Consider the following 26,608-nt stretch of genomic DNA (forward strand, 5'->3'; position numbering starts at 1 on the left):
AAACACAAAGTATATTAAAAGAAAATGAAAAAAGAGAACATAATTAAAAAATATATGGATTAGAGATGATTTATACTAATATAGTCAAATAAAAATATTTAAATTATCTGAAAATATTTTTACAAAACATTCTTTTCTTTGAAAGTATTAATCTGGTCGCATTATCCTTTTAACTTGAGGTTTTTTTCTTTTTTAAAATTTTTCACATGCAAGTGAACTCTCTAAGCACTTTATGTCACTTCATCCTTTCAATTCATAATGTCGTAAAAATGGTATAGATAATAGTTATTATTATTATTATTATTATTACTTAAACAAGCCGGCATGTCAAACTTAACAAGCTTTTTTATAGTTTGGCTTTTGCCTTTTTATCTAAAATTTTTTTTTAAAAAGTTTGAACTTGGCCTTCATAGTCAACAAGCTGAGCTGAACTTTAAATAGGCCGAGCCATAAACCCTTGAGAAGCTACTCGACTCATTTCCATCCCTACTTCTTATCATAAAAAATAATTTGTGTGAATGAACATGATTGAGGAATTTTTCATCCAGAAAATCATAATTATTGATACACGCTTCTTTTTCGAAGTAAAAACAGAATCTTGTTACAATAAAAGCAAAAGTGATAATGATTATTCAATAATGGAAGTCGATTTCCTTTATACAAATTTTGTTCCCAATTTTTATTATCAAATTTTATCCTCCCATTTACAAAAATAACGAATTTTGCCTTGAGGTAGAAAACCTTCAACAATTAAGACATTGGTGGTGATTTTTCCTTCATACCAACACAATTGCTACAATTTTTGGACGATTTTTTCATTAATTCTGATGGTTTTTCTGTGTATAAGAGCAAAATCGGTAATGTTAAGTGTTCTTATTGAGTTCTTCACTCGTCCAATCTATTGATATATTCCTTCTCAGTATTGTGAGCTCCGTCAAAGGTGTGAGATATAAAAAGGAATTCCGATGATAAAGTAAGAGCCCGAGATGTATGTAGTGAGATTAATACAGAACTTACCTTCTGTTCTGCAATCGTCTAGCTACCTTATAATAATATCGATCAATGAATACCGAGTAACACCCATTATGGACGTGTGTGCTTGGTGCATGTTCGGTTGGCCAAGACCCACTACTCAGTGGATCCCTTACAGTACATTTTGTAATGGAGACAAAAAAATTGCAACTAAGCTTATGCTTAATTTTGAGGAAAGCGACAGTGGGAGCGTATAGAGAATAGGCCAAGGAGTTTCTATCTGAATCGTGGGAGCATTAATTGAGAGGTTTTTAAGAAGCAAAAGGTCAACGAGAGCATACCAGCAAACTGTCTCTGCAGATCTTTAATTTGACAGAAAATAAGTCAAACCACCCCCACATGATCCAACACTACCAGCACCAGGCTTCGGAACTCCACGACCAAAGCACAAACCATACGTGTCTCGCTTAATGAGGTGCATGCCTTGTATTATATAGTCATGTGATTACTCCTTTCAAGAATTTGGTAGAACTCCCAGAGAAACAAAACCACTCAGACTCACTAACCAACACAGGTTCTAGATGATTAATTTCCTTAAGTCTGTCATAAAATAATTTTATTTAACAAGACAAAACTTATTTCAATAATTTTTATCGTCTCATAGATTGATCACATGATTTTCAATTACAAGAATACCTTCCTTTCACAAGAAAAAAAAAAAAAAAACCCCACGTAGACTCATGTCATACTTAAGAATTTAACAACACAGAAATCATGGTCCTTCAATTTCATTTCCCTTAACTTACTATTAAGATTTTTCCTTTCCAATGCTAAGGAAGATGCTACTACGAGGTTTCGCGCCTTCATTGGTGACTTCTTCGTTGAGTACAAATGAATGTTGACTTTTTTAATTACTATATTGCGAATTGCGATGCATTGCATATGGTCCCTTGCTGAGTTTATTTTTTTCTTTGTACAAATCACAAGCATGGACATTAAAACAAGAGGTGAAGTTCTTAGCTGGAGCCTCAAGCAATGTCACTAGCCTAGGTGGTTTTACTATTCTAATTGAAACTTGGTCAATAATTTGTGCATGTGGTTGTTAGCGGTTTGGCTTTTCATGACCAGTGTGATTCATGTGTACTGTTTCTATTCTTCTACATTTCCTTATCACAACTTCCATAACACGTTATGCATGGTATCATTTAGTAGTTAGAATCAACCTTTTTTAATGTTATAATTAAGATACAAGAAAGACTTTTATACCAAAAATTCTCCAAACCGTTTGGTAATGATTTTAGTCATGAGTTATAAGAGGAGGAAGCTCTTAGAAACAAATTGTGAAACAAAAATCAATCGGAATAAAATAATTATAAATCTCAGTAACATATTTTTACTAAATTTTAATTTACTAGATTAAATATATTAAATATTTTCTGATTTTAATATCATATATTTAGCTTTTAAATAGTATTTTATTTATAAAAATATCATAAGAAAATATAAATTAAAATTGTGTATTGTTGGTATATGAAAGTACCACTTTTGGGCACACTCCAACTGGGGGAGGCAGTCCTCGCATAGGTTACACTCTCGGAGGGTGAAATGGAGATTCCCGCTCTGGCAAGTTACATGCCATTCTGATTCTAGGATGAAATTAACAAGTTATAGCTAAGGTTACTCAAATATATATCAAATGTGTAACTTACTCAGAATAAATTTAAGGCCGGCAAGCATGGGCCTTGGGCCCTTGACCCCGGCCCCCTCCCTCGAGACTATATATATATATATATAGAGAGAGAGAGAGAGAGAGAGAGAGAGATTTGCTTAATTTTTTTAGTAGTGATTAATCTTATATCTAATTTTATAATGAAATTAATAATAAATATTTTTATGAAATTCATTGTTCATTAAATAATTATATATTGAAAATTAGATATTCATAGAATTGTCTAATTTTTTTTCCTTTTGGTGCATTCTTAGATCCGTCCTTATAACATACTAATATACTTTTTTCTAAATAAACAAGTAAATGAATGCTAACAAATGCTTAAAGGATTTGTTGATGCGTACCCACTAGCTTGTTTGTTTGTAATGTATTATTATTTTATTGAAGAAAAAAACAAATGTGTTGATTGACTTGATTTATCCTTAAATTTAATCCAGCCCGTGCTTGGCAAATACGGTAATCTAGACAAATTAAGATAAAGACGTATGAGTAGGGATAAAATTAACAATCCTACTTCTCACTTAGATATTTATTTGCCAAAATAATACTTTTGGCAGTAAAAGTGATTTGTATACTATTGGTGCTCTTTCTCTTTTGAATATTAAGCGTGGTCTTCACGTGTCTAGTGTGCTACCTTTAGATTAAATCAATTGAACGGCATTAATTTTCTAAATAAATTATACTTTTGATAATTATTTGAAGAGTTAGGTACATGTAGGTGTGAGACCATGTGATAAAATATTTATACCTCCTATCTATCTATTGTAGTAGTATCAATTAAGTTGACTCGCATTGAAAAATAAATAAATTAAGTTAACTCATCTAGTTATTTTTTTTTTCTTTTTAAAGAATCTAGTTAATCTTGAAACGGTGATACTAGGTTTATAGATTTTATTGGGAACATCACACGTCGTGTATTAAAAAGAAATCTCACATTCCGTAAAAAAATATCTCATAATAAATGACTAAAATGAAAACGAGAAAATTAAGCCATATATTGATAATTAGAATTCAAAAGCTTAATATTTTAAGATTTTAATTTATTTTTTTTAAAAAATAGCTTTATGTTGAGTAATCAATGTTCTCACAAATAAGATTATTCACACCCACAAAAGATCATAAAAACACAACAAAGATTATATCGTAGAAAAATAATAACAAATACAAAAATTTAACCTGGTTCGACACCTCTTGCCTACGTCCACAGAATCGTCTCAAAAAATATTTTATTATCACAAAAATGATTACAAGATTGTAACTCATCAAAAATAGTGTATCACTTTACAAACCCGAGTATCCCACTCAATGGTTACAAGAAATGATAACACTTTCACACAAAGACACTTTTTTCTCGATAAAATGATTTTGGTTCACAATTTCTTTTCTCACACCCTCTTTCTTCATGTGTTGTGTTTCTTCACTAAATCTCTTCTCTATTTATAGTGAGGATTGTCAAAAATTATAATAAATATAATAAATAAGCTCTCTTGAAAGTTGAAAAAAAAACAACTTTTAATGTATTCATTTAACTAAGGTTCATATAATAAAATGTAATTTTTCACTTTGCATATAAACTGCCTAAACCTTAATGATAAAAAAATTCAATTCTCAATGTGTATGCACCTTATTTTTTGGCTTGAAACTCTACACTTTGTAACTAGTAAAAATTGGAAACTTATTTAAAATACTTGTTAAACATATTCATATAAGGTTGTATTTGAAAAAATAAATTGAAAAATTACTTGAAAGTTGTTAGAAAAAACTATTAAGCTAGTTTACTAAATTATAAAAATTTAGTAAAGTTAGGGTATAAATAAACAACAATGATAATAAAAGTAATAAGAATAAGAATAATAAAGATGAGGCATGCCATGAAATGAGTGTCACTTAAGTATACATTATTATATAATGAGTATGAGATACACAATTATGGTCTAAAAAATAATAAAAATAAGATAAAAATAAGATAAGATTTAAAGATCACTAATATGATGAAAATATGACAACAAATTTGGGGTGTAAGATAAACATTTACTTTCTAATATAAAAAATGTCTCTCTAGAATAATGTATACTTATTTTGAAAATATATTTCTAAAAATACATTTTGAGAATAAGTATATATTATTCTAGAAATAATTTTTTGGGAAAGAAAAAAGTTTTCCAATGGGTGTATCTCTTTAAGGAAAATGGATATATTGGGAAATTAAACAAAAAGGGACAATGGGGTATACTTAGAAAGTATAAGTGAAATAGAAAATACATTCTATTTATTTTTGTTCAAATTGTAGAAAGTATGCACTTTTCATGTATGTATCATCATCTTTAGATTTAAACAACGGAAGGAAGGAAGATAAAAATAAAATTTTAGATAGAATTTAAAAATTATTAATGATAAATAAAAATAAGACTAACAAATATAAGATATAAGATAAGAGTTTATTTTCTAATATTGAGATTAACTTTTTAGAATAATATATACCTATTTTAAAAATGTATTTATGGAATTATGATACATAGGTCTGGAAACACATTTCCAAAATAAGTGTATTATTCAGGAAAAACATTTTTGAAAAGAAGAAAAGAACAGATTTTCAAGGGATGTATCTTTTTAAGAAAAAAAGAGTACAATGGGCAATTAAAATATAAAAGGGGGGAATGAGTGTACTTAGCAAGTGCCTTGTAGAAAGTGGGCTTGTGAGTTTGGACCTGAAGAAAAGTATCCAGACTCAAGAATAAAAGTCTATTGCATGCCGAAGAAAGATTGCCACGTTTGACTTAGTACGTCCTCCTAGAACTAGTCTCAATATGATTAAATTTTCTTGTAGAATTATATATTTGAATTTAAATTTAACTTAGTCAAAATTCGAGAACATATAGAATAGAAATTAATTAATCTGATTTGTTAATATAATATACTATAGTTTTAAAATCACGTATAAATTGTTCAATTAATTTAAGAAGTGTGAAACTAAAACGAACACACACACACACACATATATATATATATATTTATAAACAAAAATAATTGATATAAAAATAATACTGTGTTATGTAAAATATTATTCATAAAGTCAATAAATCTTTATTATTAATATGAGTTAATACATTATTACTAAAAGGGCGTATAAATTATAAAATAATAAGAGATTTAGAAATATCTTCAAATCACACTAGGTTAATTTCTAAGATATGAACCCAGCCGTTAAAATCAATTTCAAGTTGAATGGGATTATTGAAATAGGATAGATTATGAGCATCCTTAGTTTGGACTTTGGAAAACCTCCATCTCCCGCGCTCCCCAAAAAGATGAACTCTCCAGAAAATGTTATTATTCATTAGTATTAACTGATAATGCAGGGAAAAAGCTTAATAACGGAATACAAATGCAAATTAGTAGTATCATGTAAGAGTGACACTGATTAAGAAAGTAAAAGAAAATAAAATTATATTAAAATGTAAAAAATATTAGAAATATGATTTAAATTTAAAATTGTGTTTGTATTTTTTATAAGATTTAATTTATAATATTTTTTTCGTTAATGAATTTTATACTGAAAATACTCTTTATTAAAAAAGAAAAGAATATTAATGAAAATGATAATTTTAAAAAAATTATAAACTTAAGACAAATTAATTATTTTTAATCTTGATAAATTAGGTTATTTGGCTTTATATATAAATTAAAGTATATAATTTTTCAGTTTGTTTTAGCTTTAGGTAGAAGCATATGAGGCTTATTGTGTCACAAGGGAAATAAACACCATGGAACTTGAAAAGAAACAGGCAATTCATATTCATATCCATGATACAGGAGACACGATCGAGTAGCAAGACAAGACATAAAGATGAGCATAAATTATTATTATAGATAACATAACATTATGGGAGCAGGAAGAAGACGAGGGTGCATGTGCATGTGCATGATGAGAAAAGCAATTCAAGCGATCTTGTTGTATCCAGAGTCGTTTAGTCTAGTGAGCGCCTTTTGGAGCTGGCTCCACTTCTGCTCCAAGGTTCCAATGTACCCAATCGACATCCTCACGAGCCCCGGCGAGATTCCGGCGAGCTCCTTCTCCTCAGTGCTGAGTTCACTGCTGGTGCTGCTGCCGGAGCAGGACATGAGGGTCTCGTAGTAGCCCAAGCTCACAGCCATGAAGCCGAACTGGCCGTAGTTCTGCAAGTGGCTCATGAAGCGGTTGGCCCTCTCCTCCGTTTCCATGTCCACGCACATGAGCCCGCCGTAGCCATAGTCCTTGTTGTGCATTGATTTCAGAAGCTGGTGCTGTGGGTGCTCCTCCAGGCCCGGGTATATTACCCTCATTCCTAGCCTTTTGAGCCTCGTTGCGAACTCTAGTGCGCGGTTGCTATGCTCCTTCATTCTTAGCCCTAGGTGCGGTATTCTCTCCGAGAGTTCGAATGCCACTTTCGCATTCATTGTTGGACCCAGCAGCATTAGTGACCCTTGTTGCAGATCCATCATTGCGTTCACCAGTCTTGCGGGTCCGCACACCGCTCCTGTACTTCAATTATGTCATTTTTTCCTTCTACCAACTAAATACATTGCTTTAATAAAGCTAAGTTTTTTCAGGAAAAGAGAATCCTCCCAAAAGCAAAATAACACGTGTCCACGTAAACGAAAGACGAATACGATTGTTCACGTGATAGTGGTACTCAGATCATCATTCCTGGGGAAATTGGCTAGTTTTGCTTCATATTATTCGGTTAGAAAATGATTATATACTTTTAAAAATTAAATTAAATTTAATGAAGTAAAAAAAATATAAAATACTGTTTAATTCTAGAAATCTTGTAATACTTATTTTAAAATTATATTAAAAATAATTTTTAATTGACTAATAATGCAAAAGAGCAGTTACAACAACAATATAAGAAAACGATAATATTCTTTTCATTGGTTGCCTAAATAATAATAAATTTAATTGGTTGGACACCTATTTACACATTTCGAAGTAGATAAAATAATATATCACTCTTTTTTATTATTGTCATTTAATTTGAACATGTAACTGATATAAGCGAAAATTAAAAAAATTTATTAATTCTAGACTCACACGTTACATTTTAAATAAAATATTATGATGCTTTTTCTTAGGAAAAACATTGGAGTAGACTGCTTAGATCATATTTTAACAAACTTCTTTATAAGAACTTTTAAAAAAACAAGACTGCAAAATCAAGTTTAATTGCTCCAGTACAATTATTCCAACGCCGCCGGAAAAGAAAGTCGAGTTTGCATTAAACTTGTTCTTAAAAGATTTATTTTCACAGGGTCGTGTCATTCTGTCATTGTTTGGTGAAGGGTTAAGGATCTTTCGGAATCTTCTTTTCATCCTAATTATTATAATATGGAAAATGCTAATCAGTGTTTAGGACTGGTTAAATTAAAATTTAAACATTAAGTTAGCAAATCAGATGAACTGAAGTCTATATATCTTTCACCAAGATCGGTTCGAGTCCAAACAAATAATCATGTCAAAACTGTAATTGAAAAAGACGTTCATTTTTTTATTTCTCTCTCACGAAGTGTACATTCCCCCTTCCTACTGTATAAAATATAAAAAAAATTGACAGTAACTATCGATGTCCTGTTACTGATGCTTCAACATGTGAGATGGATAGATATCATTATCATGATAAACTTGAAGAGTTGTCGTTTGTGTATTCGTGACTCGTCAAAGAAAGTAATATCTTAGTCATTATTTAATTTTAAAGAAAATTTCAGTAAACATAAATAATAACACGACAAATGATAAATGCATGCTTCTTCAAGACATGTTAATTAGTACAATTAAGATTATCATTAATATTCTCTTGGTACTATTAAATGCTTAATTAATGAATAGCGAGAGAAAGAGTTAGGAAAGACGACAAAGATACCTGCAATGATATCGGCCCCACCGCTGATGAACTTGGAGATACTGTGAACGACAACATCAGCACCAAGACGCGCTGGCGAAAGCACCATGGGCGCGAACGTGTTGTCCACCACCACCGTCACTCCCTTCCGGTGTGCCATGTGGCACAGTTCAGGTATGTTCGCAACCGTAAGGGTGGGGTTGGAAACAGATTCGAAGTAAAGCACTTTTGTTTTCCCTTCTACTATGGCAGCATCAACCATGTCAAGATCCGTCACCTCCACGAAGCTAGTGGATATTCCGCACGTGCGCGGGAGAAAGTGTGAGAGGAGCGCGTGGGTCCCACCGTAGAGAGTTCTGGAGGCGACCACGTGTTCGCCGTGGCTGCAGAGCTGGAGGAGGACGGCGGAGATGGCGGACATGCCGCTGGCGGTGCAGTAGGCGGCCTCGGTGCCTTCGAGGGCGGCCATGAGGCGACTGAGGCTCAGCACCGTCGGGTTGAAGTGGCGGCTGTAGATGAAGAAGTCGCGGTCGGGGCCGAGTTCTCCGGCGAACATGCGCCGCATCGTCTCCGGCTCCATCACCGTGAACGTCGCCGACGCCTCGATCGACATGTTCACCCCGCCGTGCTCCCCGAACTCGTGCCGCGCGCTCGCCAGCGCCGCCGCCGGGTCCGCCTCGCCCTGCTGCAACAGCAGCTTCTTCGCCTCGCCGCCGTCCACGTCATCGGAACGGTTGCGCTTCGGTGTGGCCAAAACGTAAGTGTCCCCCATACTGAAGGAAACTAAAAGCTTTAATATTGTGATGAATGAAAACGGAGAAAAACGTGACTTACTTCTTGCTACTAGTTTGGCAACTACCACTGCCACGGAAGCTCTTGTTTTCTATGTACAAATTCGTTTTGATCATAACTTGTATTTATAATTGTTTGAGGATTGATTGATAAATTAATTGTTTTAAGTCATTTCAGCTTCATCCTCCACGTTCTTTGCTGCAAGGACAGTGGGACACCTCGTCCTTATTGCCACGTGACGAGTATTATCTTAACGACAAAATGTAAATAAATAAATATATCTTTTAGAAAAGTATATTGTTTTAAATTAGTTTTCTTTTTTAAAATAAAAAAAAAGTTTAGCAAGTAGGTTTCTAATTGGTAGACTTTCTTAACGGAGAGGATAGATTCAAAATTTTAAGTGGAGATCATCTTATCTAAGTTGTACTAGTATACTTGTTGGACAAACTCGTTTTGAATGTTAATTTCTATGCATAATTGTTGGGAATATAATTGCAAACGAGGACATGGACCTCAATTTCAGCTTAATCCTTTCACGCCATATTGCTCCGTTAGACACCTCATTCTGGCGTGAGCATTAGCAGACTTTAAAACAACTATCATTTATTGTTTTTATTTTTCTATTAATTATTATATAGTTCCAAACTTCCAGTTAGTCTCATATATAGTATCATCGAGATATATAAACTTTATTTTTATGTCTTTAATTCCAAAATTATCGCTCTTAAGTTGATTTTTAAAACTGTATTATATTTCTCTATTAATATTTTTCTCTAAGAACTTAAACATGTTTATAAATTTGTTTTTTAATTACAAGAAAATGAAGTTCAAACAATATACGAGGGAGAACATGATGCGATGGGCGGAGAAACAAACATCTACGTCCATGTACCATACGTCACCTATACTTAACACGGTTGTCGTACGTATATATTGACTTCAACCATATATAGGGCTTAACTTTGATATTAGGATCAAATTAAGTAACGAGTATCAAAATCAAATACGTGTACGTTTAACAGTGAGGTGGGTAAACTGGTCAATCCGGTGCGTTTTTTCAAGAACTGTCAACTTGCATTTTAGTAAACGGATTGGGCTGATTTGGTTTTATGGACTAGAATGGGTAAAGTAAGGTTTAAGTTACTTCAAAGTTAGGTATTATATTATTGGTTCCTAACTTCCTATACACGAGGCAATGGGACTATTTCATGCACTCTCTTGGACGACACAAATGGGATTGGAGAACATCATCTTTCAACTAGATTGCAAGGCAAACTTGATAGATTGTAAGACAGTGGTTGATTCAATAAATGGTTCCTGCATTGGTTACCCTGTGTTTCATTTCATATTATCCAAATGTAAAAATTCATTTTCATTTATTCTAGACTCTAGGGTGAGTTTTGTACAGAGTTAAATCAATCAAGTCGCTCATACACTAGTTAGAACATCTAAGTCTTATGTTGGCCATTATGTTCCCAATTGTATTCTTCATTGTATTTTCTACCTTATTATGAATGAAATGCACTATGTTATGTTTTCTAAAAATAAAATAAAATTCCTATACATGAAATTGAAGAAAAAACATGTATACTTAGTTTCATATTTGCAAAAGTAACAATTTTAATTCTCATCTTAATATTGCGTATCTATTTACCTACACCTACTATCCAACTTTACTTAAATATAAAATTAATAAATCAATAAAAAAATATTAATTAACAAATTGATACACCATTGAATTAAAAATCATTCTTAAATCATTTAAACATCACCATATAACGATATGAACATAGTTCCAAAATGAGATAACTAATGACAACCGACAGGGAGGACAAGGATAAGGCCTGCGTTGTTACAACATTGCAACACTCCCATTAGAGATACATTGTTACTTAGAACGAGAACAAGGATAGGTGGATTTCTGGCAAATGGAGCAAAGAACATGGAACTATAAGAAAAGAAAAAAAAAATAGAGAGAATAACTACGACACAATGACTTTAGATCTAGAGCAAACATATATTAGTTTGCATAAGGAGTAAGGGACTTAATGTCGTTCCAAACTACATTTTAATAATTTAACATATATGTGTTTTTGTGTAATTTCAATTGATAGTATATATGTGTTGTAATTTAATAAATTTCACTAATGGTTGTGTATTAGTAAGAGTTTGTTAAAATGTGTGTTGCTAGCATTCCTTATAAACTAAATAAGTTCAGATATTTTAATCAAACTTCTGGTAAAAAAAATATTTTAATCAAACTCTATTCGTTGCCAATTTTTAGGTGTAGGCTGTATAAACAAGGAAATAAGCGCGTAAGAATTAATCTTTTATATGACATTACTAAAGAATAATGAAATAAATTAAAGTAGGGATATTAAGTAAAATAGAGAAAACTTACTATATTATAAACAAAAACATTTAACTGGAGTATTAAATATGTTTAAAACATCTTATACAAAAAAAAATGTTTAAAACACTGGTTAATCTGTTTAAAAAAACACTCGTTAACCAAACTATTATTATACATTATCTTTAATGGCATCTTAATTTCTTGTCCTTTTTATCATTCGGAACCATAATGAACTTTTGATCTTATCTTAAAGGAACGAAGTAATCAGAGAATTATTTTGTGGTAGACATGCATGGACATACAATAATAAAACTCAAATAATTATTTTTAGATTTTCATGGTGTTTTTTTTAATAAAATATGCTACATGAATTATTCTATAAATTATAGCTGAACTGTAAAATAATGATGTGTGATTTTTTTTTATAAAAACATTAAAATGATAAAAAAATATAAATTTCAACATTTTTATTTATTTTTTAAAAAATAAGATGATTTTTTTCCTCAAAAAAAATAAAAATAAGATGATGATTTCAGAATTGTATAAATGTTGTAATCATTTCCCTCTATAGAAACTTTTTTGGCTTATACATACATTGATTGGATTAACAGCATGCTTAATTTTCAATTTAGAATCCGGTAGTCTTAAAATGTGATTTGAAGATTTCCCAAACACAAATTACAAGTATTCTATGACAATACTTTGTAGAACGTTTTTTGCGTAACTGATTTTGTTTTGATAGAATTACATCCATTATCATTAATATCGAAGGGAAAGTTAAAGAAAATAATTAACATATATCTAAATTGGATTGCCCCCGAGAAGATACATGTGATTATTTTTTTTGATAAATATGACAAATAATCTAAAAAAAAATTAAGAGAAAATAGAAAGAAAAATATGTTAAAAAATAATAAAAGGTGGTATAACAACACTTTCTCTAAAAATATTTTTATTATTAATTAAAATTTTAAATTTTAGTGAATCTGTTTTCTTAATCTTGAGAGACTCGTTAAATGAAATATGAGATTCACTAAATTTATAAATTTTTAATAAGATTCAATAAATAATAAAAAAAAATTGTTGAAAATAAAGTGTTGTTATTTTCCCTCATATTAATAATATTAAATCTTAAAAAAATAATATTTAACGCATATTCTCATTACTTGGAAAAGTAAGGCCCGCGCTTTGAGTTTGTCTTTTGATGAATGTCTATGTACTCTGTATATATACGTGGCCTTTTGGATGCATATGCACCTGTAAATCAGCAGTTTCGGCCTTACATGTCCAGACTTTTCTAGAGCTTGATAATAAATAAATAAATCATATTAATTTTAATTGTATAATCATATCATATTATATTGAATGATATTATTTCAGATTTCTTTAATTTGTTAAAAAAAATCCATAAATTGACAATTAATCATTGGATTAAGTTTGTTTCCAATAAAAATAATTTTCATATATATATATATATTAAATTAAAATAGGTATAATTTTAGAAAACAATATTTTTTAAAATAGTGACAGTTCAAAACTCCTCTGTAATATTCAAAAATAAAATTTAAAAATAGTGATGATTTGATACAAGGTCAAAAATTACAAGTGTATTTCAATCTTTCCAAACAAAGATTAATCTTATTTGATGGGAATTGAATACGATATTCTTACTAAATAAAATATTTATATTTATGAATGTAATGAAATCTTTCATAATTGAGTCAATTTTTTGTATTTAAATAATGGTGATATGAAATTGCTACTATATTTATTATTATTTTAAAATTTAAAAAATTACTAATACCTCTTCCCCTTTCATCACATTGGCATCAACTGAGAGACACTGCTGAAAGGCTTTTTTTTTTTTGTAATGCTTTGCTTCTGGTTTATTTATTTTTACTCAGAGGCCACCGTTAAGCAAATAAGAGAAATACACTCATGCAAAGTTCGAAATGACATTGTTGAGGGGTTAGAGAGTGTGCCACTCTCAGTTGTCCTTAAGAGGAAGAACACCCTCCTCTCTCAGCTCTTCCTTTTGGCATCGTTAGGAGGCAATTGGGGCATCGGGGGAGGAAGCATAGGGAGAAAGGGGGTGATCCAATGCTGAAGACTCTTGGAGAAAAACTTCCTAGTAGTAGGTGGTGCATGGGGGGAGGAATGAAAAATTAAAAAATTAAAAAACTTATTAAGTTTTGTCAATAATTTATTTGCTTTAACATTTTCTAGTTATAACCATAATTAATTAACTCCATATAAAAAATTATTTCCTTAAATATATATCCCGCATGTGGAATATGCTGTTCAAATCAATAGGATTTCAATGGATTGATATTATAAGAGTATTTTATTTTTATTTATCAGAATCATAGTTTTTACCTTTCATATTTTCTTATTTAGGAAATTATATTAAACATTTCATATATATATATATATATATAATTTTGACATTTTCATACTTTTAATTTGAAGGTTAGATACATTTATTTTATGATTTGTACATAAATTATTTAAAATAAATAATAATAAAAAGTTAAGATGCTTGTTTATATAATAAACAATGACTTCTTAAAAAAATAAAAATAAACAATGGTCTTTTGATAATATATTGCTATAATTCATATTTATGAATGTAAGTGGACACGCTAGCAGATGTGACCGACAAAAAGCAATTGGGTTGGTTTTTTCTTAATTTTTTTTTTCAAGAGAATGAGAGAATTGAGAGAGAACAAAAACAAATTGTTTATTACTCGGATATGTGAGTGGCCCGTCTAACAATAAACCAGATGTAAAATAAATTTTTATTTTTTTTCTTTAAATATATGAACCTTTTTATAAAGTATTTAATATTTTTTTTTATCAATATATTACTTCATATATATTAATAACAAATATTTTTTTGGTTGATGAACGTAAAACCTAAACTTTAGTTGCTTTGTTCTTGGCCGGGCCTATATATATATATATATATCACTTTTATTTATTTTTCTCTTTATTGGTCTCCTTTTTCATCTATAATATATCTGAAAAATAGAGTGCACGTTTACCATTACTTATTTGGATATAATATGCATTTGTATCATGTGAGTAAATGTGTTTTTTTTTTTATATAATAATTCAAACTGCAACTAACATTTTCTTTTTACGTAAGTTTGGATAATGTTCTTTATAAAAACACAGGGGAGGGAGAAAAACACGTTTATCATTGTTCATTCATATTCTAGATTATTTTTCGTTTTCGTGCTGAAATGTCTCACTGACAAAACAAAAAATGTTAGTTGTCATAGCTTTAGTCAAAAGGGTCTCAAAGAAGGATATCTTTAATTGATAAAGGATATCTTTTAATTTTTACCCAAAACAAAAAATGGAAAAGAGAGTACGAAAGTGGAGTGGTAGTTGTAGTTAAAAGGGTCTCAAAGAAGGTAGTGTCCATTTATTTTAAATGTTGATGATTTTAGTTTTAAATTGTTAAACGTGATTAAATTGCATGTTTTAGTTGCTAATTTCCATTACAAATTTCACACCTGGCCGTTTATTTTGAATGTTGATGATGTTATTTTAGATTTTCTAAACGTGATTAAAATACATGTTTAAAATAACTTTGGTTACAAAATTTAGATAATGAGTTTGATTCTTTAGACAGGATAAATAGAACTTAAACCAGCAGAAGACTATCGTATAAATTGTGAAGAAGTTATCATAATCATGCTTAAACCCAAGCAAATTAGCAAATTGTGAAGAAGTAACTAAAAATTGTACTAATTTGTAAGGAAACCATGATGACTAGCAAAAGGTGACCAGAAAATGCTGTCTAGTCCCTACAAAAATAAGAAAGAGAATGAGAAAAAAAACAACTCTGCAACTTTGCACATGTTATTGCCGAATTCACTGATCTAAGTCATCCAACTATTGAAATAAAAGCCTCGTGAGACAAATCAAGCCTATAATTTTAAATTTAATTGGTGGTTGGTTTAATTATTAAATTTGGTGCCATTAAATGTTTGGTCATTAAATTATGACACGGATTCGTCGTGATTCATGCAAGTTTATTCCTCATCAAGTTCCCACACGGATTCCTCACCACACTTTGTTGGGGATGCAAAATGAACAGGCCATCAAAATATAAGAAATCACGTGCCCAATTCGGCTAAAACATTTTGCACACTCTTAAATAATAGTGAGAGTGGAGGAAGTAGGGATGGGAATAGGTCAGGCCGGCCTACAGGGACTTATGACCTGACCTACATAAAGCTGCGTGAACTGACCTATTTAATTAAAAGGTTAGGTTCAGACTTTTTTAAAAGCCTATTAAATTAAATGGATCAGACTTAAGCTTATTAAAAAGTCTTATAAGCCTGATAGATCGGTATATATATATATATATATATATATATATATATATATATATTATTTTTTGGATATCAATATATAATATTATTTTTTAATACAATTAATTTTTTTTTTTAAAACTATCAGACTTTGATTATTCTATTCCTATAATCAAGGATTTTAATTACAATTTAGATGTGAGTCATATGTCTTTTTATATTCCTCATTATTTTGATTCACTTTCCTTTTTTTTAACTTTTCTATTACGTTTCTACTCCATAAAATATTAAATATTTATTGTGAAGAAGACTTTTAAAAAGACTATCAGGTCAAGTCAGACTTTTAAAAAAGTGAGGCCGGACCAAAATAAATAAAAGTCTTTGATAGGCTATAGGCCAGACTCAAGCCTCAAAGATTCATCGTATGTTAGGCTCAGACTTTAGCCTGACTTGGCCTATTCCCACCCCTAGGAGGAAGCAACATCTTACCTTACTTTGTTTAATCAGTTCGGTTTGTCTCATCCTTATGATCAGGTCCATACTATTGAAATCTCATTTTTTATTTTCGCACCATCCAACTTCTTTAATTGTTTTGATAAAAATCTGTTGAACATTTTGCCAAAATACTTAATGGATCCCATTATGCATCTTGATATAACAGAAATTAGTCATCAGATTAACAACATGTGAAAAAACAGAATGCTTTAGTAGAAGAAGCAATAAAGGAGCAAAAACTCATGAAAAAGATAATAGATAATAAAGATGAACAATGCTTTGTAGAAGAAAAAAAGTGAGAAGATGTTTGAAGAAGACTAGTGGATGGGGTCGAGGAGATGCCTATACTATACGCCTCGAGAATAGAGAGAGGGGAGCAGAGCCGGAGAGGGGTGTGAAGACAAGGGTAGAATATGAATTTCATAAAGTGGGGTGAGAAAAAAGAAAAGCGAGATGTCAATAGCATGGGCCTTATGTCCATGCTTCTATTGTTTGTGACCATTGTCTCCAAAATATGGATTTAATTGTATTGATTTTGTTATTTTTGTGACATTTGGACAGAAAGGAGTTGAGTCTTATTAGGTCAACATATGGGCTGTTGCGATATACACTCTCAATTTATTAAGTACACCAGTTCTAAAGGAGGGGATGGTGTAAATAGCAAAACCATGACATATTTTAGTAGATGATCATTTTTTTTTAAAGTAGATAATCATTATACTTGCAAAGTCTTTGAGGGGTATGTTTTTCTCTTTAATTTTTAATTAGTTTGTTATCAGTTTTTATTTTATTTTATTTTATCAAAGCTTGTTATCAGTTTTTAATCTTGCAAGCTCCATTAGTGTCCAAGATCACCCCTCCACAAGCAGACTTATCCCTCCGTCAGCAACAGCACCATCTCAGTTCAGCGCAATTTCCCCTACATTAGGACATACCCATTTGATATCATCTGTTAAACTCATATGAACCAGGTTCGAAGCACTAAGAGGCTTATAAATAGATACAACAACTTGATATGCACGAGCCAAATTGCAAGCTTTCTGAATAGTCTCCAGAACAGTCCAATGATCCTATTCCGCCTCCACCACATAAAATCTAGCATCCCTCCAAATAGCAAAGAACAATTCATCTCATGAACAAGGTGAGTCATAGTCAAATTAGTTTGCAGCCATGTCTTCCAATCAGTAATGGAATAAAAGTCCACACCATTATTCCTTTGAATAAAAAATTGCCACACCCAACTAGCATGGTAACAATCTCGAAACCGGCGAAGGAGAGCCTCTTCGTGGAAATCACAAGCAGGACATAAATTGCTATTAGTTAAATTCATTCTCATCCTCCTAACATTAGTCATAATGCATTCATGACAAAGCTTCCATATAAAACATTTAACCCTCTCTGGTCCCTTCCGTTCAGTAACAAATTTAAATAAACTAGAATACAAAGGGATTGATTACTAATCACCTCATATGCAGCTCGCAGAAGAACAAAGTTACCATGACTAGAGTGCTTCCAAGCCCTAACATCTGAGCATTTCGAACAGGAAAGTAATGAGTAATGGTTTATATGTCTATTATTCAACTATCCACATAATTATTACTTTATTAGTTAAAGGTGTTACATAATAATAAAAAATTAAAGTTATTAACAAAGAAAACAAACAGAGGGACACAAATATTAAAAAAATTGTTTACCGATTAAAAAATAAATAGTCAAGTCTAAAATTGAAAAAAAAATTAAAATCACATATTTTTAAAAAAATGAGAGACAAAATATTTTAATTAAAAAATAACAAAACTAAAATTATGAATTTAAAATATAAGGGACGGAAATTATATTTTATCCAAAAATTTATGAAAAAACCACAATTAACCCTTAAATAAATTAACTTATTTTTATAGCAAATTTTTACAATTTTTTTTGTGTAATTTATTATTACACCTCTAGTCATATACTTTTTCCTTGTTTTCCTATCCTTTAATAAAAGTGATAAAAAAAAGAAAAAGAAAATTGTACTAATTAAAGTTGGTGCTCTCCGTTTACCGTTTCTCCTTGGTTCAGTACCCCCGCAGTTCCCTTCTCTTCGACTCGGATCGGAGTAAAACTCTCCTCTGTCTTCAATCTTCTGTTTCACTCTCTCTAAAACCCTAACACTCCGAAATGCCCGAACCGGAATCTCAGAACGGACACGAACCAGCGCCCGAACCAGAACCGGAGCCGCAGCCGCAGCCAGAAACGAAACCAGAGCCAACCGAGCAAACGCAACCACATTTGGAACCGAAATCGGAATCCGTGCCCGAACTAGAACCAAATCCGCAGCCAGAATCTGAGCCAGTGCCAACAGAGCAAACGCAAGCACCATTGGAGCCGAAATCGGGATCAGAAGCTGATCCCGTGGTAAACGACGCAGATCTCAGAGAAACGACAATCCATTCCAATGAGGCGAACGCGAATCCTTCTCCCACTCCGAAGCTCCGAAAAGACGAAGGAAGCCGAACGTTCACCATGAGAGAATTGCTGAATGGATTGAAAACTGGTTCCGAACCGGAGAAAGAAGATGCCAACTCCCCCTACAGGTTGCTGCTCCTTTTCCTAATTGAATCAAGAAAACGAAAAAACGACAATGCGTTCGATTTTCTTCTTGATTCAACTTCAGAAATTGTAGATCGCAAATGGCTTGTAAAATATTTAATTGTGGAATTGTTTTAATTTTAGCTCCTGTTTGTGCATTTCTTTTTATTTAGCTATGGTAAATCGAAGTGATACTGATTTAATGCTTTGACTTTGAGTTTGAGAGTGTCTTCCTCTTGTGGACGCATGAACTGCGGCTTACATTGTAGTGTTTCGAAAATTTTCAGCCCAGAACAACAGCAACACCAGGCAGACCAGAACAACGCTGCAATGGATTTGATAAATAGCGTTGTAGGTGTTGACGATGAAGGCCGTTCCCGACAGAGGATTCTTACATTCGCTGCCAGGAGGTAACATGGCCACTTTTATTTGCTACTGGGAATCGCTTACACCGAAAACTTCTTGCAAACCTGCAATCTGCAATCTGCTTTGTAATCTTTTGCAATTAGTAGGAGTTCAATGGCAGGGTCCTGGTCTTGTCGATATTTATTCAAACTTATAACTTCTTATTTGGATTTTCTAGATATGCTACTGCAATTGAGAGGAACCCTGAAGATTATGATGCATTGTACAATTGGGCATTGGTACTCCAGGAAAGTGCAGATAATGTTATTCCAGATTCCACTTCACCCTCTAAAGATGCTTTGCTTGAGGAGGCTTGTAAGAAGTATGATGAGGCCACTCGTCTTTGTCCCACACTGCATGATGTACGTAAGGATATCCTTCTTTATGATGTTTTCGATTAATGGGTAGCAAATTTTTAGGTAGGATCTGGATAGGGTGCAAATGAGTTCAACATTAGAATACTTGGGCTTGGTAAGAGCAGTCAAGGCGACTCGGCATAAAAAAATTTAAATGGGCATGCACACACATCTGTAGAAGTTATATTATATGAGCTATTAACAAGCTGAGCCAAGTAATAAAATTCTTAAGCTCATATAATTTATTGAATGAGTTTCAGTCCTTTTGGTTAATTAAAAATGTGAACCTGACTAATAAGAGAACCAATTATTTATTGCACATTAAACATTCTGACTAATTAAAATGTGAACCTGAGCTATTAAACATTCTGTCTCTCTCATTCCGGGGTATTCAAGAGACTCACTTATTTATTGCACACCTATTCTTTAGATACACAATTCACTGTTCTGATCTAACTAATTGTTGATAAATTTGTTGAGTCTGTTCTAAGTTCTAACTAATTGCTAATGTATGGACTGAATATCTAACAGAACTGTACTGAGTCAGTGATAGATACCCATTAGTTAGTTATATTGTTGAGTCAATTAGGCTAGTGGGATGAAACTTGAAATAGTTTGATCAAGGCATGCTGTCTATAAATAAGAGGGAGGTTGAGAGAGAGATCATATTATCATTTGTGAGAGGAAATTGGGGCAATTTGGTTGCACAGGGAGGTGCAGATCGCCAGATCCTCTAAGTTCTGCAGTGTGTGTGTTCTAGTCTATAAATTGGGGAGTTCTTTCTTCCCTATTCTTTGTAGTAAAGATATTGGGTTTCTTTCAACTGATATGAATACGAGAGCTCTGATCTTCGAGCTATGGGTAGTGTAGAACTGTAGATAGGAGGGTCTAGGGTCTCTTCAAGTTTGGCAAGAATGAAGAAACACTTTCTTAACATTCTTGAAGAAATGAGGATAGAGATAGCAAATTTCAGACTTTCAGTAGGGAACTCATGGAAGAATGAGAATTGTTGGTGAAAAAATACAGAAGAGAAGGTAAAGGTCCTTGAAAGGAAGAAACCAGAGGGTACCTGAAGTCTTGAAAGATGGAGTAGAATCTTAGGAGCATAAAAAATAGAGGGGAAGAGGTAGTCTTAAAGGATGGAGGGATCGCTGATATGGTGGAAGCAGAAACAAAGATAAAATCCAAACTAATGTCATCACAGGATGGGAGCAAAGGTGTAAAGGACTGCTTCCTATACATGAAGAAACAAAAGAAATTTTAAAAAAAAATGCTTCAGTGCAAAAGATAGGAGAGAACATCATAATGAGTCAGGATTTGAAAAAATTGAAGGTGAAAATACACAGATTGACTGAGGCAGATTGGTTGAAGGTAAATCTAATTTTGCCAGTGAGTTACAAGGCACAAAAGGAGAAGAGCCACAGGTTATTGGAGAAAGTGGTTGTTGGGGACATGGAGGGGTTGACCATTATGGGTGAATATGAAGCACCGTTCTCCCATGGCTACAAAACTTGGTATCTCAGGTTGTCCAGTTAAGAGATCACCACAAAAGCCAGCAGATTCGTGTTCTTCCATGGAGCAGGATGGGTCACCGTCAAAGATGGATCTCTGTCTCTCATGTGGGCTAACCCAGTCTCCACGGTTTGATTGCGACACTTGTAAGGTGGGCACTGTCTGTCAATTCCAGAATAATGACACAGTTTGTAAGATAACCACAAATAGAGCTAAAACAAGGTATACCATATTAACCAAGCTGCCATCATCAAAACCACTGGATCGAGGTCTTTGCAAGGAGAGGACGACAAAGGGGAGTGACTGACAAAGCAGGAGATAATAAATTTCTGAATTTAATGAGCCAAACCCGACCCACTAAGGACAGTGAGTACCAAGACAAAAGTTTTCTTATTACAACCCAGGAACTTCCATCATGTGCAGCAGTGCAGTTCACCAGGGAGCCAGGAGATCTCATTACAAGTAGAGCAGTGGTGATGATGCTCTGTTTCATGGCTAAAAATACAGAAACAAACAGAGCACTAGAGAAGCATGAGAGCGCTCACATATTTGTGTTTGACGCAGGAGAAGTGAAAGTTAATTTTGGGCTGCAGTGGTCTGGTTGGCTTGGTCATGATGCTTCAAACAATTGGAAAAATGGTGTGGGCTTCTTTCAGCTGCCAGTAGTTAGTACTTAGTAAGTTGTTAGTTACATTATGAGTCAATTGGTTAGGTTAGTGTGCTGAAATAGTTTAAACAAGGCATATTGACTATAAATAAGAGGGGTGGTTGAGAGAGAGAGATCATCTTGTCATTTGTGAGAGGAAATTAGGACCTTTTGGCATTGAGTGGTGCAGATCCTCAAAGTTCTGCAGTATGTGTTCTATTCTACACTCCTAGAACTGTGTTTAGTATCACCCTTTGAGCTCCTTGTTAAAAAAAAAATTATGTTGTTCATACATTAGTTTATTCATAATTTGTTACCATTTTATTTTTCAGCTCATTCCTTTGGATTTTGGAATTTCCTGGCCATGTAATCCCACAATTCCCTTGTTTTAGCTACATTTTATAACCAGGCATGCTTTACCAAATATAAGTATCCTTACCTTGGGGGCAGTAGTCACCTCTGCTATCTGGCAATCACTGCAGTGTTGATAGCCAATCTATCTGTAAGAATGCCGTCCATAATGTGATGATACTTCTTGAGTAGTCCTGTCCCCAAAGTCTATTGATATAGTAGGAAAGCTCAAAATTATTCGTATTTGCTTTTATGTATGTTTGTGTTTTTATACACAAAATGAGAGTCTTTAGTTTTTATTTTTCCCCCCCACATTTGATTCTATTCAGGCTTTCTACAATTGGGCTATAGCAATTTCTGATCGAGCAAAGATGCGTGGCCGCACAAAGGAAGCTGAAGAACTATGGAAGCAGGTCATTAAAAATAAATGCTGCCTTTTATTAATGGTTTCATGCATCTTCTGGATAATACTTGATAAAGAACTGAATTCATACTGAACTTGAATGGAAGAACTTTTCACATTTTTGGTTATAGTTGTCAATTGTTGGTTGATAGAGAGAGGCTTATCATCACACAATCTAATTTTTGTTAAATTTAACCTTTTTTTTCCCAGGCCACAAGCAACTATGAAAAAGCAGTTCAACTTAACTGGAACAGTCCTCAGGTTCTTCTCAATTAATTCATAAAAGTTTGACTTGCAATTTCTTACAAATGTTGGAGCATGATTTTGAAACAGCCTTTCTTATTTCCTTAGATAAATATTTGCTTTATTCTGTACACTTTCTGTTCCAACTCTTTTGATTTTCTTCACAAGCATGATCATTGCATATTGAGCCCTTGTTACTGACTCATGGAATCTATTACAGGCGCTCAATAACTGGGGACTTGCTCTTCAGGTATATTTAACTTGCCAGTATTCAAGCATTTCACTACTACACACAAACTGCAATTAAAAGGAAAAGTGTATTTTTATGGTTACATGCTTCTAAGTGCATGTTTGGGTTCTCCCCCCTCATTGATATGTATGTATATTTGGGAATCAAAATAGAACTTTAGGAGAAGTTCATTAAATAAAATACTTTTTAAAAGGCCATTTTTCATCTTTCTGCAAGACCTGGATCTTTTTACTTCACCTAAAAGATTTCTTTATACCAAAAGCACTTTGGGCTCTTGTGAATAAATCTCATCCAAACGTGCAGTCATAAATAACTTTTCAAGTGTTATAATTAATAATCTAAACTGAAACATGGTATAGCACTTCTAGCTCGTTCAATGCTGTACTGTAGCATCCGTGTGCTGCAAAATGACCTAGCATTAGCACAGTTGAATCATTAATCCATGTCAGAAAAGATTAAACTTAATTTTAGTTTGGCTGTGCATGGTTTCCTCCTCTTTTATTTGGCTTTGGAACCTCTAATGTACATTTTGGCGAAAAAAGCATGTCACGGGCAAGATTATCTCAAAAGCTTCCATAGATTAAAAAAAAGAAAGGGATAAAACCTTCAAACCATTGGAACGACAATATGTACCTGTTTCCTTTGTTTTTTTTGCTAATATTACCCAACTCTCTTCTCTTCTTCAGAAAACATTTCCCTATACCTTGAGAGTTATTTTGTAAACATTGTATTTAATACTGTTATAGAATTCATACTTTTCTATATTGGAAATTCTCAATTAATTTTTTTGTCGTTTTTTTTTTGCTAAAAAATTGGTTTCCATTTTAGGAACTCAGTACCATTGTTCCAGCTCGAGAAAAGCAAAAGATTGTGAGAACTGCTATCAGCAAGGTAACAAAAATATTTGGAGGGAATCAGATAGAAGTGGCACACAAGTGTTTTACATCAACTATGTTCTCTGAGTATTAACTCATTTCCACTTCCACTTTTGACTTTTCCATATGCTTTGATTTTGATGCAGTTTCGCGCTGCCATACAGTTGCAATTTGATTTCCATCGGGCAATTTACAATCTTGGAACTGTTCTGGTCATATTTCTTCTTCATTTTACACAATGTCACATTATGCTATGGTGTCTTGTATTGACATGTATGTAACAGTATTAAGAGTATATAATTGACTCACTAAATTCCTTTGCAGTATGGATTAGCTGAGGACACTTTAAGAACTGGGGGATCAGTGAGTGCTCAAGAAGTTTCACCAAATGAATTATACAGCCAGTCTGCAATATACATTGCTGCTGCCCATGCATTGAAACCAAATTATTCAGTAAGAAGCCACAGTCTATTTGTCTTGCCTTGAACATATTTATTGGCTTTATGCATTTTTTGGATTAGAAAGGATTTTTAATCTAGGTAATTTCTTCCTCCAATTTTAATCATGCAATTAGCCCATTATTATTATTAATTTGGTGTATGTAACAGGTTTATAGCAGTGCCTTGCGGTTGGTGCGTTCTATGGTGAGTACACATTATTCTGAATTATGTTAGAGTAGTAGGCTTTTCACCAGGATCCACATTGCAATTTGCAACACAATTTATCATTTAAATGACTTTAAAATAATTTGCACTTTCAAGGTTTCTGAATTTTGTTTCACATTAAGTAACCATGCTGTTGTATTGGATTTCCTCCCCTTAAGTAGTACTTATAGTGAGTCAACCTATCTTCTTTTTATTAGAAGTTAACTTTGGCTTCTACTTGAATTGATATATGTCATCCGTTATTTGCTGTTTCATTACTATGCCAATGGACTGTTAGTTGATGGAATCGTGCATTTATATACTAACTTAAACTGAACTCAATTTTCACAGCTACCATTACCACACCTTAAAGTTGGATATTTAACCGCACCTCCTGTGGGGGCATCTATTGCACCTCATAATGACTGGAAAGGATCAGACTTCTTTTTGGATCATGAAAAGCTTCAGCAGGTAAGATGTGGCTGACAAGTTGAAATGTTTTAATAGGCAAAGTCACATTCAGTTTTAAAATCATTGCATAACCTCTCTGATCTAGTGTCATAATTGCTAATTTATGATTAAATGACTTGCATTCCTCCCTTGGTTCAGATACCCAGAGGAGAACATAAACAAGTACCACCTCAAAATCTCTCAGGCAGATCAGTAGATGCAGTGAGTGGGGATAAGAAGACTATCAAAGTAGATATAGCAGATATTACTTCTGTATCAGCATGTGCTGATCTTACCTTACCACCTGGTGCAGGCCTCTGCATAGATACAAGTTATGGATCAGTTTACTTGGTAAGCAACAATTTCATTGATCTGAGTTTATCCATATTGCACAAATTTATTGCTTCCTTCCTCCGCACTTATCAAACATTGTTTAATCAATTGGACAAAATCAATTTTGATTGAAGACAAGATAGAGCAATTTTGGACTGGCAAAGCCATGATCTTTTCATGATGAAGTAATCATGACACCGACATTTAATAATGAAATTACCACTTCCGCATGCTTGATTGTCCCTACAATTTCTTTTAACTATAGTTTTTGTTTTATTTCTTAGTCAACCATGTTATCTTCTGACAACTGGAAGTTTTTTTATTTTTTTGTGTTGGCTTGTTGTGTTGATAGTGTATCTGATTATGTCATGAGATTATGAGGTTTAAATGCAGAAGGCAATTACTTGAATCCTGCACTATTGTTGTTCATTCTGTCTTGAAAAAGCCTACACAGCACCTAGGGGGCATAACCTCCGTGCTTCCGTTAGGTCTCTCTGTGCATTTGCATAGAAAGGCAAAGTCCATTCATGTGTTTCAGTGTTTACCAAATAACCCCACTCACCACTAATGTATTTTAAAAATTGTTCTCCCAAATCCAATTTTAATTAATTTTCCAAGGGTTGATGGAAATGTGATTTCATCTCAATCTAGAAACACAAGAATCTCTTTAGGTTTTGAAAATGCAGCTCTAATCTTCATTTTTACTTCTTGCTTCATCAAGGTTGCTGACTCTTGGGAATCATTGGATGGCTGGCTGGATGCAATTCGTCTAGTTTACACAATTTATGTGCGAGGCAAAAGTGATGTACTGGCTGGTATAATAACAGGATGAATATAAGTTTTAATTGTATCACCAATTTGATATGCCATTTTTAGCAAGAACTCATTATCCAGCCTTTTTCACTTCGCGAACTTGTGTATAATATTGAGTAATGTATGGAATAATTACAATACCATTGAAAAATCTTGGTTTACTCATTGACCAGTTTGTTGAACATTCTAATTGTTACCAATATATATTTTA

At 32.7% G+C, this 26,608-nt stretch overlaps 2 protein-coding genes across 2 annotated transcripts; one reads left to right on the forward strand and one right to left on the reverse strand.

The window, feature by feature from the left end:
* Positions 1-6,472: 6,472 nt before the first annotated feature.
* On the reverse strand, positions 6,473-9,490 carry LOC114371031 (methionine gamma-lyase-like). Its single transcript, XM_028328430.1, has 2 exons — positions 8,602-9,490; positions 6,473-7,218 (listed from the first exon to the last, which is right to left on the reverse strand). The coding sequence occupies exons 1-2, from the start codon at positions 9,350-9,352 to the stop codon at positions 6,641-6,643; spliced, it is 1,329 nt and encodes a 442-aa protein (XP_028184231.1). The 5' UTR covers positions 9,353-9,490; the 3' UTR covers positions 6,473-6,640.
* A 9,067-nt stretch (positions 9,491-18,557) lies between these two features.
* Positions 18,558-26,601, forward strand: LOC114370681 (protein HLB1-like). Its single transcript, XM_028328074.1, has 13 exons — positions 18,558-19,121; positions 19,404-19,526; positions 19,700-19,883; positions 22,716-22,799; positions 23,000-23,050; positions 23,253-23,282; positions 24,111-24,173; positions 24,304-24,369; positions 24,482-24,610; positions 24,766-24,801; positions 25,153-25,272; positions 25,411-25,602; positions 26,306-26,601. The coding sequence occupies exons 1-13, from the start codon at positions 18,706-18,708 to the stop codon at positions 26,414-26,416; spliced, it is 1,605 nt and encodes a 534-aa protein (XP_028183875.1). The 5' UTR covers positions 18,558-18,705; the 3' UTR covers positions 26,417-26,601.
* The last annotated feature ends 7 nt before the right edge of the window (positions 26,602-26,608 follow it).

The sequence above is a fragment of the Glycine soja genome, chromosome 10 (genome assembly GCF_004193775.1).
Source record: "Glycine soja cultivar W05 chromosome 10, ASM419377v2, whole genome shotgun sequence".
Classification (NCBI taxonomy): Eukaryota; Viridiplantae; Streptophyta; class Magnoliopsida; order Fabales; family Fabaceae; genus Glycine; species Glycine soja.